Raw genomic sequence first — 14,349 nt, 5'->3', positions numbered from 1 at the left:
ACAGGTAAAGAAATTTTACACTTTGGCTATGTATAAGGTCAATCATGGGATATGCTTGTGAGGTCTGGGAACCGCAATACAGCACTGATAGTGAAGTTTTATCAGTGGCTGGCTTCACTATCAGTGCCGAAATGCAATTTCATTTTAAATTAAAAAATTTAATTATGGGGTTTTACGTGCCAAAATCACTTTCTGATTATGAGGCACGCCGTAGTGGAGGACTCCGGAAATTTCGACCAACTGGGGTTCTTTAACGTGCACCTAAATCTAAGTACACAGGTGTTTTCGCATTTCGCCTCCATTGAAATGCGGCCGCCGTGGCCGGGATTCGATCCCGCAACCTCGTGCTCAGCAGCCCAACACCATAGCCACTGAGCAACTACGGGTCCATTTTTATTTTGCAAACCCTGATGAAGGCCGGTCCACCAGTCAAAACAGTTGAAATTAAACATTTGTTCTCTTTACCTTGTAGCATCACTGAAGTTCTACACACACATGCACACACCAGACACACACACACACACACACACAGTAGAACCTTGTTCATATGTTTTAGAAAAAAAAACTGCGAGAAAAAACTTACTAAGCAGGAAAACGTGCAACCGGAAAATGTAATGTGAAGCGTCGCACGGATCTTGAGCTGGTGATGCTCCAGCAGCCGAAGCAGAGCACCTTTTCTTGTTCACATGGGATCTAGTGGCCCGAAAACGCATATGATTGCAGTCTGCAGCTGGGAACGGCGGCGCGTGTCGGTTATCGCCTATTAAAAGCGTGCGCTACGCTTCCGACGGCACCATGCGCTGTGAAACAAATAAGCGAAGATGCTTATCGCAATAAGATTGGCGGTGATAGCTGTGAATGCTGCGTGCGACGACCCCAGAGAAGATTTGCTGGTACCGAAATGAGAACCTAAGTGCACGCCGGCGTTCTCACGTGAGACGTGTGGGCGAGTATTGCGGTGAAGCTGCTGTGCGCGGGCAGCTATATACTGTTCTCGATTGTGTGCGTCTTGTGCATTCTCTTGTTTACATGGTATCTAGTGGCCAGAAAACATATCATACGATCGCAGTTTGGCGACATACTGAACGTTGGTGCCAAGAAATTGTGTTTTCAGGGATCGTACAAACCAGTAAAAAATAAGCATAACTCTACTGGGTCGTTTTTTGTATTGCGAACGTTGGCGCCGGAAAAATGTACGTAACGGGAACATATCAACGAGGTCTACTGTATATATATATGGGGCCAGCTAAAATGAGTAAATGAGCTCTGGATTTATAGTCCTAGACACAGCGAAATATACAGAGACAAAAGGCTGAGACAAGTTGCACTATGCACTAAAGCAAATAAAATTTAATGATACTGTAGCTAGAATTAGGAGCATGTGCGATGTGTAAATCTGAGAGCTGGTGTCTATTTGAGTAATTGAATGAACGAAAGTAGAACACTGTTTTGAGGAACAGTAGAAGATCAAATGGAGTGATGAGACTGCAGCAAAGTTGAGTGTACAGGATTGATGTGATCTGTTTAGCATGGGGGGGGGGGGGGGAGGAGGAGGAGGGGGTACTTTGACAGCATTGAATGAAGTCTTGCCGCAGAGGCCATTGTGAGCAGTGCACATAAAACCAAAGACAGACTGAGAAAGGAGTCTGCACCAATCTCGTCACTCATTTTTTTTCTATTTCTGTTTTTGTGTACACAGCTCACAATGGAATACCGTCAAATCCCTGTATAATGAATGGTAATGATTGAACGAAATTTCCAGCACAACATTTTCGTTATTCTCTGTCGGTGTCCCACAGAGCTTAATGCATCAAAATCACTCCCACAATGAATTTTGTCCAAAGCTACATTTTACATTCAACAAAGCTATCATGGAGCAAGCCTGGAAGAGTACCACCACCAAAAGAGGAAAAAGCAAATACTCAAGAGCTACTCTTGCAAGTCCTGACGCTAAGAAAATGTTGACAAACAAATAAAATGCAAATATGCGCTGTCTTTGAGGGTCCCTTAAAGATCTGTTAGCAACAGCAATGCAGCAGTGGACCATTCACCCTATCCACTTATGTGATTGCCCGTATCAAAGAGCAGTGGCTGTATAATCATCATCGTGGTCATAGTGACAGCACAACTTTTTGCGTAGTTTACAATGATGACATGCTGCTTTGATTACAAAAGCTCATTCAAAAGATGCATTATTTTACATGCTTACCTAATGGCAACAGTGCATCACATGTTTGCAACATTCTGGAGACATTTTCAATTAAGAAAGCACCCGGCTTGACAGCATGTTCAAGCGAGCCAAAATAAGACTTTTGGAATTAAAGCTGATTTTCTGTGTGACTAAACTACACGTTTCATAGTAATTTTTTAACTTCATTTTTATGAAGTTCCACAACAACACAACAAACACTTTTTTTTTTACAAGCCCTGTCATTTTCACTGTGTTGGGATTTGACTCTAGTGTACTTCCAATCCACCTGGTTTGTTATGTGCTTCAACAATTTTTGCAGCGGACTCAATTGTGCCACAAATGAATGATGATGCTGACCTCACAAAAGCTTCCGCAGAAAGGTATCCTCCAGCGCCACACCATGAGAGGTTGAGTTTCTCCAATGTTGCACATCGCTTCTGAAGGGCATCTAGAGCATTGTCATCAATCTTCAAGGAAGGAACAGCAAGTAAACAGGGTCACAACATTTTCAGTACAGGTTATGCAATCCTCATTAGTAATTTATTATGATAGTTGCAAGCAGTCACTTAATAAAATGCTAAGAAAATTCATCAAGTCAAGACCAGTAGGCTACACTTCAGAAACAGCATAATAAGGCTGCATTTATCACATTCTCACACTCTCACATTTGCATGATAGACTACTGAACCAGACGGCATCCTGTCAATGACTTCAAGGACTACATGGTATGAAAAAAAAAAAAAGAACTGGATGGTATGAGGCATGCCATTTCTATTGTCACAATTATTTGCACTGGCTTAGCCAATTGATGTGCACCAAAAGTGATTGACTGACAACACATCCCCTGACCAATTTTATGACAGAGGTTTGGTATGCTGGAGAGAAATGTAAAATGAAATAACATCATAAATGTGATGTCATGAGAGCTGTTTTGATACATGTATGACCACTGGCACAAATGCAATACACACAGAGGACAGGGCCATTGATTGTTGATCTCAAGAGCTATGCTGCATTCGAAAATTAATGAGCATAGAACATGACACTTTTTGTTGGTTTAATTGTCACCATAATTACCATTCACATCTCCCTGAAGTACATAAAGGAGTACGGTTTTGCACCAACTGTCAAACACCAGGCAAAGTATTTCTGACCTTGGGAGGCCAATATAAGTACATTGTATGCTTTCAACACCTCCAAATCAATCTGCGTGATTTATCTGACTACCATGTCACATTGCTCCAGACATGTTATCTTTTTATTTGCAAAACTCAGCTAGTCAGAACACATCGCTAACATATAGTTTTCTTTCTTTTAAAACTACCTTGCTATTCACAAAAAGTTAACGTTCTTGTCATTGCTCTGAAGAAAGAGTCAAGTAAATGTGTTTCACAACTACCTTTTCCCAGTACGGCTGAAGGTCCAGGCAACGGTAAAATATGTGATCGTAGCAGACCTTCCAAAAGAGCCTAGAGAAAAAAAAAAGAAGCGAAAGCCAGAGTTCATGTCAAAACTAAATGAAACACGATCATGAGTGCACTGTCACCCTACGCAATCTTGTGAACTTCAGAAGTGTGCTGTGCCCAACGTGAGCATGCAAGGCTCAAGATCATGCACAAGCACAACGCGCTTTCTAATTCATACTGGAGCAATATCCACTCCACTAAGAAAACTGAATTCCGTTTAGTTTTGGTGAAAGCAGTGCAGCACTAAGATTGTTATGCTTGTGCTCAATGGCTTGCCATCCAATAACAACTTACATGAGCGACCCACTTTAGTGACCGAACATCACAAAAACAAAGAGTGCATATCTCAGAGATGTTCAGTATCATTACTGGGCAACGTTTATAGGCGCAGTATATGAAATAGATGAAGCTCTAAAACCTGTACCTCATGGGGAAGCTACATACAGCTACGTAAGCTATATAAATATGGCTCACGATAAGAAACTCTAAAATATCTACGAAATAAATATCATAGCTCAACGTAATTTTACTGAGGTTGCAAAGTCCAGCCAAGTAGAAAGTGACAGGCGCACAAGATAGAAATGAAATACTTACTTACAAGTTCCAGAGAGCCTACATATAGACAGGAGATCAAGATAGCGAAAAATTTCAGTCATGAGTTCATGCTGAAATAGAAATAAATTAAGATAAATAAAGAATTTAGTGTGTCTTCAATATAAAAAGTGCAAGGGAAAAAATAAATTTGCGCAACAATGCTAGACGTTGTTGGCAGCAATGATGAAAGAAATGACACAAAATATCACAATTCAGACAATGTGGACTTGAAAGCAAGAGCAAGCCTGCAAAAATAACAATTGCAATTGTTGTGTCATACCGTGTTTGCGGCTTATTTGGGTGACTATTTTGTTTCCCTGCACTCAGTGGCAGGCTTGCAGGTGCTCAAGCCGCAAGGGTTCTTACCTATCTGCTTTGGCTAGCACACCACCGAGCTCAGACTCACTCTTGTGAAACAGTGAAATGAGTGAGTGAGGATGTAGGAGTGACAGAGTGAGTGAGTGAGTGAGAGGAAATTTATCCAGACTGACAAAAGTTTAGTCAACTTGTGGGATGAAATTTGTCTGTTGGGCTCAGCAAGCATCAAGCTGACTCGCCTGATATGCCTTACCACATGTATACGTAAACCCCAAGAGGCCATGTTGATGGCTCACAGCTAGCGACGAACCCGACAACCTTTTGTTTATATGCTGTTTTCTTGCCTTGATCTCAGCTCGTATCAGAAACGAGTTCAGAAATATGCAGTCAGGTTAGGCTGTCTCAGCTCATTACCCGAATTAATCTGCTGTATATAAATATGAATACTATAATAAATAAATTTGCTTCATATGCCTTTACCTACGTGGCTAAAGTTAATCCAGAGCCACCTCCTCACCCCGGCCCTTCCCTTATGGAGTCTCCTACAGTTCATGTAATGTTTTAGGGCGTAAAATCCCATACATTGATTTTAATTTGACTCGCGCAATCAAAACTCTAAATACATGCCATTTGACTGGAAACATACGATGCTGTACACAGAGCTGGTACGGCGTGGCCCACAGAGAATGCAGAGAGTGGGGAGTACACACCGGTAGTGAGTGGAATCCAGTGCTCGATGGGAGGAATGCTTCTTGTTTGCAACTTGACCGTGTTGTAACTGCTGCTGCACTGCTCTGTTCATCACTTTCACAAACCGGAGGCTCTGGCCTCTTTAGGAGTCCCGCAAGAAGCACCGCATCAATTTGGGCATGGTAGTCAAGGTGAGCGTGGTGGAACTCAAGTCGCAGAGCCCTGAAGTGAAATTAAAACATGACTTCATTAGAAAGCCAGGAGTCTCATAATATGAATCTTAATAATTACCAGGAAGAATGTGTACTTTCATTTTTACAAGGAAATGTGCGACTTATCAAATTTAAGTATAAACCCCATGCAAGCGATCTTGCTCGTGACAGCGACAAGCGACGCGATGGAGATGGCTGTCGCGTTCGCTCATCGCCTACAAGTCATACCCCATGCGAGCGATGACTTTGAGCATGAAGGAAGGAAACTGAGGAGAGGCCCTGCCTCCTCCTCCGCGCTAGGAGAAAAGTGTGGAGGAAATGACGTAGTAGGTTCTCCTTTTTTTTTTTTGCTGTTCTTTTTATTTCTTTGCTGTAGCGGCCACGCCTTTTGGGCCACAATGGCGGCTTTGTTTTGGTTCTGTGCACTCACACGTGTTGCTCCGTAGGTTTCGTACTGTGGCAAAGGCGCCGTGCTGGCAGGTTTGCGTTGGTCTCCGTGTTTTGTTGCACTGCATTATCTGGACCGTGCTCTACCGGATGTTGCTGTGGCTAGGTGGGACAGGAGGAACTAAAGTTCGTGAAATGAATGCGCATGCAACGCTGTACGCAATGTACCATGCCATGGCAATGGCAACGGACGAAGGAATATCCGCGGGAAATTTTGCCCTCTTTGACGGAATCATGCTAACGTGCTAAAAATTGTTTAGTATTGCTGCGGAGCGCGCGGGTCCGAGCAGCACAGTTGCGCGCAGCGCGGCATGGTTTCGCTAGGAATGTAAACAAGAGAGGAGAGCTGGTCCGATAGGCGGAGCAACGCCATGAACAACGCCGACTTCCAGCTTCACTTTAGCTTCACAAAGAGTGACGTCAAGGCTTCTCCTTAGTTTCCTTCCTCCGTGACTTCGAGCGACGTCTCCCGAGTATTGCCAGTATGAGGGCAGCAATATAGGCGCTGAAACTAGCATGACGCGTACTTTATTAACTTAGGTTGATGTGTTTTACAGTAAAAAGCAGCATAAAATATTTCTGAAGGTCTTCCAGTAGGTTCTTATCTTTGCATGTATAAAAATTCAATCGTTTGCTCGTTCCGTACGACAATCGGAAGTACTTGAGTTATGTACATCCAGTTCCGGCTTCGTGCTATTGGCTAGTTGCTCATAGCACTTCCGGGCGACGAGCGACAAATAAAAAAACTTGCAGAATCGAGTGATTGCGCGACAAGACTGAGCAATCTGTTCATGCGATAGCCCGATCCGTCGCTCATCGCTGTCGCGCACAAAATCGCGCTCATGGGGTTTAGCCTTTATACTGATAAATCCCTGCCCCCCTTTTTTGAGTTGAAATGGGACTAGACAAGCATGCGTGAAGTTATAATTTTAACCTGTGAAAAACATGTTTTTCGAATTTTTGTAAGTGACTCAGATGTGCTAGGAAAGCAAAGCTATATATGCATTAAATGGACGTGAAAAGGGCACAGATTAGTATAAAAAAAATATATAGTGCAACAGTAGTAGATGGAGTTTGCCACACACACGCACACACACACACACGCACGCACACACACACACGCATGCACACACGCGCACGCACGTGCCATTGAAAGACTGATTGATTGGTTGACTGTGCTTGCGTTCTTTGGACTAGCTATTTTTGGGGTACATACAGCATGTCACCAGCATTATCCATGCAGCTGCCTGCTTGAAACAATGCACCAATTTCACTAAGTTTAGAGCGCATGTGCTGTGGCACTGGCAATGCCTTTATGACAATAGGTCTAACCACATTCCCACTGTACTTGAAGGGAACCCGGCCAAGGAGGATGCCATAATGGATTGGATTTTTCCAGTGAAATTTAAAGGGAAGTTGGAGGGTACATTTCCTCAGCCTCACTCCTATTATAGAATCCTTTTATTCTCACCTGCGTGCCTTTTGATCTCCATGGATGTGTGATTCTTTTGTCACAGTACATAGCCAACACACTTTTCACCATGGCTGCCCTTGAGCCCACAAAAGACAACTACTACTGGCATGCTTTGTGGCAGCGGTGGCAAAGAGAAACTTGCTGTAGAATCGGTCTGTGTTGGGGATAAAATTAAATGTGGCACCTAAAATCCTGAAAATGCACAGTGGGTTACGAAAGACGCTCTATTGGAGAGCTCGAGAATAATTTTGGCCACCTGGAGTTCCTTACATGCACCCATAGCACAGCACACAAGTGTTTTTGCATTTCACCGCCATCAGCATGCACCTGTTGCTTCCGGGAATCACATTTGTGACTTCATGTGGGCATCACGCATGCCATGTTCCCAGCACTTCCTACTAGTATAGGTAGATGACATGCTAAATCACTGCAATGCTGCAATAGTACAGTTCAGAATGATAGTGAACTTATTATAATGCTGACACGGACATGAAGAAGGGCAAAGGACAAATGACGCACTTCAGTTGGTTACAGTTCAGGTGGTGCATTTCATATAAGATTTAAGAAGGAACAGAACCCTTTCAAAATATAGCCCCAGGACACCTTCACAATCCACTGAATGAACAAAAAAAAAAGAGAATGAAGGAAAGAAAGATGACTGACCTGGTAGCAAACATGTTCTCCATTGGCAATGGCCTTGGCCAGGCACAAGCCTCGGCGCCTTTTGTGGGCTTTCCCACCCACAGCTCCTTCCATCTGGTAAATAAATCAGCAAAAAGAAACTTCCATGTGGATGTTACAGGAACAGAAAAACCAGCCTTGGCTAGTTTCGTGCCAGAAGCGAATTTGCGGACTACTGTCACATTAAGGGGTGCTGCAACAGCCTTCACAAACATCTCCTGTAGTTGGCACTTTCCCCCTCCTTATGACATTGCATGCATTGTACTGTCGCTAAAGGACATATCTACAGCTAGACACACTAACACAAATTTGAACAAGACGAATGATGACGTGGATAGCAATTCATATTCCTTGTCCTTGTACTAATCTGTCTGGTGATAAAAATCAAAATAAGACAAACTCAGCCCGGAAAAGCAAATTCAGCTCGAAAAGAAAAACTCGGCCCGGAACTGCCCAGCTGTGAGCCGAGGTTTCTCTAGTGTGAATACTGCTGATCAAATAATGGTAAATATGTCCTTTAGCAAACAACAAACTAGGACCAGAACAAGTTCTTCTGAAGTACCGTCAATGTCATACTTAATGTGAAAGCATGAGCACTTGGCTTGAGCATGCAGCCAGGGTGACAGAGCACTGGCCAATGAGTGGGAGTAACTGCCACAAGCTGACATACAGCACCTGTTGACAGCACATGTAACCTCATTTCGCCAACTGTCATACTTCAGCCACAGAGTCAAGTATCAACAGGTGCCACATGCTTGCCAGGGCTGCCGTCTTGGACTCGGTGACCAACACTCCACGATGATCATGGCTTACACATGCCACGGACTCACACGTTAGGGTTAAGTTTGATGGGCAAGCTTTACAGCAAAGAAAATAACAAAATAAACAGGCCTGTCTGCTCCTAACACAGAAAAATATGCATTGGCAAACGATACCTGTGCACTGGATAATGTACATGATTTTCACATACATAAACAATGACCAATCCATGACTTTTGCTGTACACGAACCTGTTCTTGAGACGATCAAAGGCCAATATTCTCACAACGCTCCCAGGGTTGTAGGTCTCAAAAACAGTGACGGTGAGTGGATGCACGAGGTGTTCATACTGCAGCTCTGCCAAAGGCATGAACACACAGCATTCTTTCACTCACTGACTTAGAATGTCCTCAATGCATGGCATCAATATGAAGCAGTAGCAGTGAAACTTAAATGGCAAGTCAACAACTAAGCCCATGCGCATGACACAATCTCATAATGGAACATGAAAGCAAATCCACTGGCTTTAACCGAAACGTGGCACGAGGACAGCCTAGTACTATAACTTATAAGCCAACAATCGCTGTGTGGTTAAGGTGCCGTTGCTCTAGTTTCATCAGACGCAACTGCTCTGGATAGCCCTGCACTGAACTGAAAAATGTAAATGACCAGTGCACTCCCATGCTTTTATGAAAGCACGATAAATGAAAACCAAACAAAAGTGACATGTGGCATGTATGATCACTACAGTACCATACAGAGTTTGTAAGCCAATAATCTTTTAAAAAGCAGAAGCAGGTTACGCATGTCAATGTACAGTGCAGTCCACTGTTAAAAGGAGTATGCAAGTGCAATTCATGAACAAAGTCTGTGACAGGTACAGAAACGCCTGTTTTCACAGTGAACCACTTCTTGCAGGTGGTGCTCCATTCTCCTTTACATCAGTGGATCTCTGAACCCCTAGGGATTCACCAGGGGCCCCATTCAGCACTTATTTTGTTTTTATAGCACAACATGACACAGAGAAAGACATCAAACTCATTCTATTGCGTCTTATCAGGGACTTTCTAGCTTATATGTAACTCTGAGTCTACGAACTGATTAACAATGGTAGAACATGGAATGTTGCTAAAGTCAACGTTTCGAAAAAGAGACAAGGGGTATCAACCTGTCCTAACAAATATGTGCCCTTGTTGAAACGGCTTCAGCAAAATTCCTTGTTCTACGGCTCTTGATCACTTCAAGCCTCCATCTTCCAGTGAACTCTCTTGAGTCTTAGTCTATGACTGACATAAAGAAAGTACAGTCACATGTAGGAAACCAGGACGCTGACATCAAACTTTACTCAATAGGGCTCGGGTACCAGCTCCAGTTTAACAATGACACTGCGATTTAAATTTGCTCTGCATGAACACGGAGGCATTGAAAAACATATATTAATGGTGTGTTTACAGGAGTGATTGCTGCATACTGCTTTGAACCCTCTCAAGGACTACCAAGAGTCTGTAGACCACAGCTTGAGGAACACTGTTCTACAGGCCTGTGCAGTCCGTCAACACTGCTTTCACTAGCAGCCGCAGATGGCGCACCCCCGAAACGCATGCTGTGTGCTTATGTGTTCCTTTAACAGCGGAGTGAACCATGCACCTCACTATACTCCCTTCTTAGAATTCAGCACAGTAGTTATCAGCGGTAGAATACTAAGGTTGAGTGACAAGATCAGACGTTTTAGTTCATTTCAGAATGCCACGTTGAAGCAAGATGCATTCCCAAGGTGTGTCTCGTTTACAAAACTAACCAGTTACAAATTTGAACGGACCATCAATGCTAACTTCTGCCAACCATAAATATGTCATAAAAATTTTTGAAAGTGGAGTAAGAAAGGTGCAGATGACTAAGTGGAGTCGCTTGGACAAGATGAATGTTAGGTCATATACAGAATAGACAAAGAGCAAGAGACGGGCACATTACGGTCCCAGAAGAAAATTGCTCTTCTCGAAGAATACTGAGAGAGGAATAACAGACGAGAAAGATGCAAAAGAACCATGTTTTTGTTACTGTCTGAACAGCTGTTTATGTGCATCGCAGCTATGCGACTCCTTTATGAGGCTCACATTACTGTCCTTAACGAGATGCAAATGAGGTAGGTTGTTACACAATAGTAGGCCACATACTTCTATCACAGAGACACTTCAAGGCCTATGAGGTCCCAAGGCCCCTTTATCCCCAGCCCCTTAGCAAGTTGCCAAGAGCCCTATTAGTCTTTTACCCACAAAAACACTAGAGATGGAGGCAACCCTTGAAGCCCAGCAGAGAGTTCTTGGTAGCTGAGACCTGATTGTGCGTATAAATAATTTGTAACTTTATATAATGTGTGTCATTTTATTTTTCTGGCAAGTCTCAGTTTTATGTACCTTTATATTAAGAACCATGTGCTTTTAGATTACTTGCTGGTAATTTAAAGAGTTATAACAGACACTACAAACAAAAAAGGACGAGTGCTTCTTGCATAGTGTCTGTCATTACACTTCAACAGTTTCAAGTAGGAATGCAATAACAAGGTGCCAAGTAAGTATAAGACTCTATAAGCCTATTTCTTTAACACTGGACTCTTCTTTTCAGCATTGCATCTTCTCTTTTCGTACCTATCGTACACACTTTTCGTACCTATTACACTATACACCTAAATGCTTTGTGTGCACACAAAATTAATGCATACACATTTTCAAGTAATGGTAGATTGAGTGCTAAGCAGAAGCCACAGCTGTCTGACCAAGGATAGCTCTATTGTTAAACTATCCCATTTAGACTCTCTCTTATGGTGACAGTAAAAACAGTACATGGCTGCATGGGATGGTCTAATTCAATTTTAATGCCTATTCGCTATAACGCTACTCTACACAAGTGCTATTCAAAGTTTTCCTGGTCAATGATTGACACTAGTTATGTTGCTGTATCACTCACTATTTCAGTGCTGTGTAGGACAAGAATGAATGTGTTTGAAGAAAAAGAAGCCCTTTTTTTTTCCTTTTTTTCTCTCCATTACTGCATTGCTAGAATTTCTTTTGGCAATCCCGATGCGACAGTGACATGCATAAACGTGGAAGAAGTTATTATTTGTTTTGAAAACATATATACACTTGCATAGGCGCCGACTGTGGGGGGGCTCCGAGGCCCGAGCCCACTCCTAAATTTTTTTTACAGGGGGGGGGGGGGGGCTGAGACCCCCCACCAGATGATGCGGTAGCCCTCTCCTCCCCCCACACACACACACCTAAAGTGCCATTACCAGAGCTTTGTCACCCAGATCACTTGAGGTTTCTTTTGACTTTCCTCTACCTTTTCACTTGAAATTTTACAGGGGCTAATAGCTTACTACATCATTGTTGGCGCGGATGTGCACAACCTTTAATTCACACTTTTGCTTTCTTTCTGGGAATCCTGACAATAGGAGGACATACACATTAGAAGCACTAGTGGCGGCTGCCTCATCCGTATCTTCTCCCTTCAATACTGTTTTAAATTTTCACTGTAAACACCATGCACACACATATATATTCAAATATACACACTGGACAAAGTTTATTATATCTTTGAAAGACATGGAGGATGCCAATAAAAAATTATTTCTAAAGGTGTGGATAGCCTATGCCTAGAGAATGAATATGTTGCTGTATAATCGCCACACATCAAATTGCTTTGAGTGCTTTCTTTACAATGAAAACAACCTATAGACTTCAATGACCTCTTCAGCAGAGTCATTTATCAATGCGTGCTAAATGTGCGTGAATGCTAATTAATTAATTATGGGGTTTTACGTGCCAAAACCACTTTCTGATTATGAGGCACGCCGTAGTGGAGGACTCCGGAAATTTCGACCGCCTGGGGTTCTTTAACGTGCACCTAAATCTAAGTACACGGGTGTTTTCGCATTTCGCCCCCATCGAAATGCGGCCGCCGTGGCCGGGATTCGATCCCGCAACCTCGTGCTCAGCAGCCCAACACCATAGCCACTGAGCAATCACGGCGGGTTGCGTGAATGCTGTGTCTCAGTATTGCTTCTCTTTTCACTAAGCAATACTAAGGACTCATGAAAAAAGAAGATTTCTGATAATTTACGACATTTATTAGGGATAGAAACATTGTCAGTTGCATACAGAGGTCATAAATATGTACAGGGTCTCCCAATTAACTATCATGCACCAAGATTTAAAGAAAGAGCAATGCATCACTCGAAGAAAACCTAGTGCATATTGTTTACAGTACACGGGAGTAGCCACCAGTAACGTTCACATTACTGATATTTAATTAGGCAATTATAATTAATTATCTAGCTTGAGATGTACTCTCCAAATTATCAAACTGTCAATGAGGCATTTGTAGGCACAGCCAAGGGACATATAACTGCGGTATTTTCAGCGACATACTAATTGTGTACTAATTTTTTTTGACTGATAAACAAACCCCACGAAATATGGAGAATATCACGTGACTGTGCTCCCACCCGCATCATAAAGCAGCGCCCTCGAACAAGCTCCCTCCGAGTTATTCAGAACGAAATAAAGTAAATAAAGAAAAACATCGCGATCGAGCTAGTTCCTTAGCTGCCGTGCCCCGGCCGAAGTAACATGTCGCGATTAGTGTTAGTTGCAAACAAGCTGTGATAGTTGTTGTCTTAGCATAGATAAAGTGCACAGATTTTTTTTTTCCACAATTCCTATCACCACAAAAGCGAATTGACAACATCAGTGCAAAGGTTTAAAGATGAATTTTGTTTTGTCCCAGACACCATGTCTTTCTCTAATGAGCAGAAGGTAAATATGATCCTTGCCTTGGGATCTGCAAATGGCAACAAGAGGAAGGCTGCAAATATATATAACAGTCATGGAAGTGTGGCGGTAGACAGAACGCATTGACTATCATCAGAAATTATCAAAACCTGAGACAAACCAGCAGCTTCAAGAAACAACAGCGGAGGACTCCATCTTTGAGTCCTAGCCTATGCACGAATGTTCTGGCCTTTATGACCTCAAACTCTCATGCTAGTGTGCGGGACGTGGCCGCCCAGATACCAATTTCCAAGTCATAAGTTTGGAGGATTCTAAATGACAGCCTTTCACTCGTACAACTTTAACCAGCACCAATGCTTAGAAGATAGGGACCTGTAGAATAGTCTAGATTTCTCGAATTGGGTCCCCACAAAAGCCGATGAGTCAGCGGAATTTTTCAGCAATATCATGTGCACAGATGAAGACAATTTTCGAAAAGACGCCTAGGTAATTTTGCCTAATTCACACTATTGGAGGGACTCCAATCCACACTGGGTAAAGCGCAATCGGCACCAATACCAGTGGTCGTTCAATGTGTGGTTCGGGATTTATGCCTGTGCTATAATAGGTCCCATCTTCTTCGATCACACACTGACTTGACAGTGTTAGATGAACGAACTTTATGAAGAAGTGGTGGATGAGTTTCTCAGCAAAGTCCTGCTGTCACGTCTTCCACTTCTGTGGTATC

At 42.8% G+C, this 14,349-nt stretch overlaps 1 protein-coding gene across 8 annotated transcripts in view; it reads right to left on the bottom strand.

The window, feature by feature from the left end:
* The window catches only part of LOC126540533 (F-box/LRR-repeat protein 4-like), a 38,465-nt gene that overhangs the window by 20,847 nt on the left and 3,269 nt on the right, over positions 1 to 14,349 (bottom strand). For 6 of the 8 annotated variants that reach the window (XR_008614533.2, XR_008614534.2, XM_050187354.3 and 3 more), the window contains 6 exons: positions 9,084 to 9,189; positions 8,056 to 8,148; positions 5,280 to 5,481; positions 4,252 to 4,322; positions 3,591 to 3,660; positions 2,549 to 2,658 (listed from right to left, as the gene is read on the bottom strand). Coding sequence is in view for 6 of the 8 variants with exons in the window: in XM_050187354.3 (XP_050043311.1) it covers positions 2,549 to 2,658; positions 3,591 to 3,660; positions 4,252 to 4,322; positions 5,280 to 5,481; positions 8,056 to 8,148; positions 9,084 to 9,189 (652 nt within the window). In the remaining 2 variants the exon portion in view is untranslated. The remainder of the gene's footprint in view (positions 1 to 2,548; positions 2,659 to 3,590; positions 3,661 to 4,251; positions 4,323 to 5,279; positions 5,482 to 8,055; positions 8,149 to 9,083; positions 9,190 to 14,349) is intronic. The other 2 variants (XM_055076090.2, XM_050187355.3) reach the window with 1 other exon arrangement.

Source organism: Dermacentor andersoni, chromosome 2 (assembly GCF_023375885.2).
Source record: "Dermacentor andersoni chromosome 2, qqDerAnde1_hic_scaffold, whole genome shotgun sequence".
Taxonomy (NCBI): domain Eukaryota; kingdom Metazoa; phylum Arthropoda; class Arachnida; order Ixodida; family Ixodidae; genus Dermacentor; species Dermacentor andersoni.
Note: the sequence above shows the minus strand (reverse complement) of the source record. Positions and strands in the feature narration are given on the sequence as shown.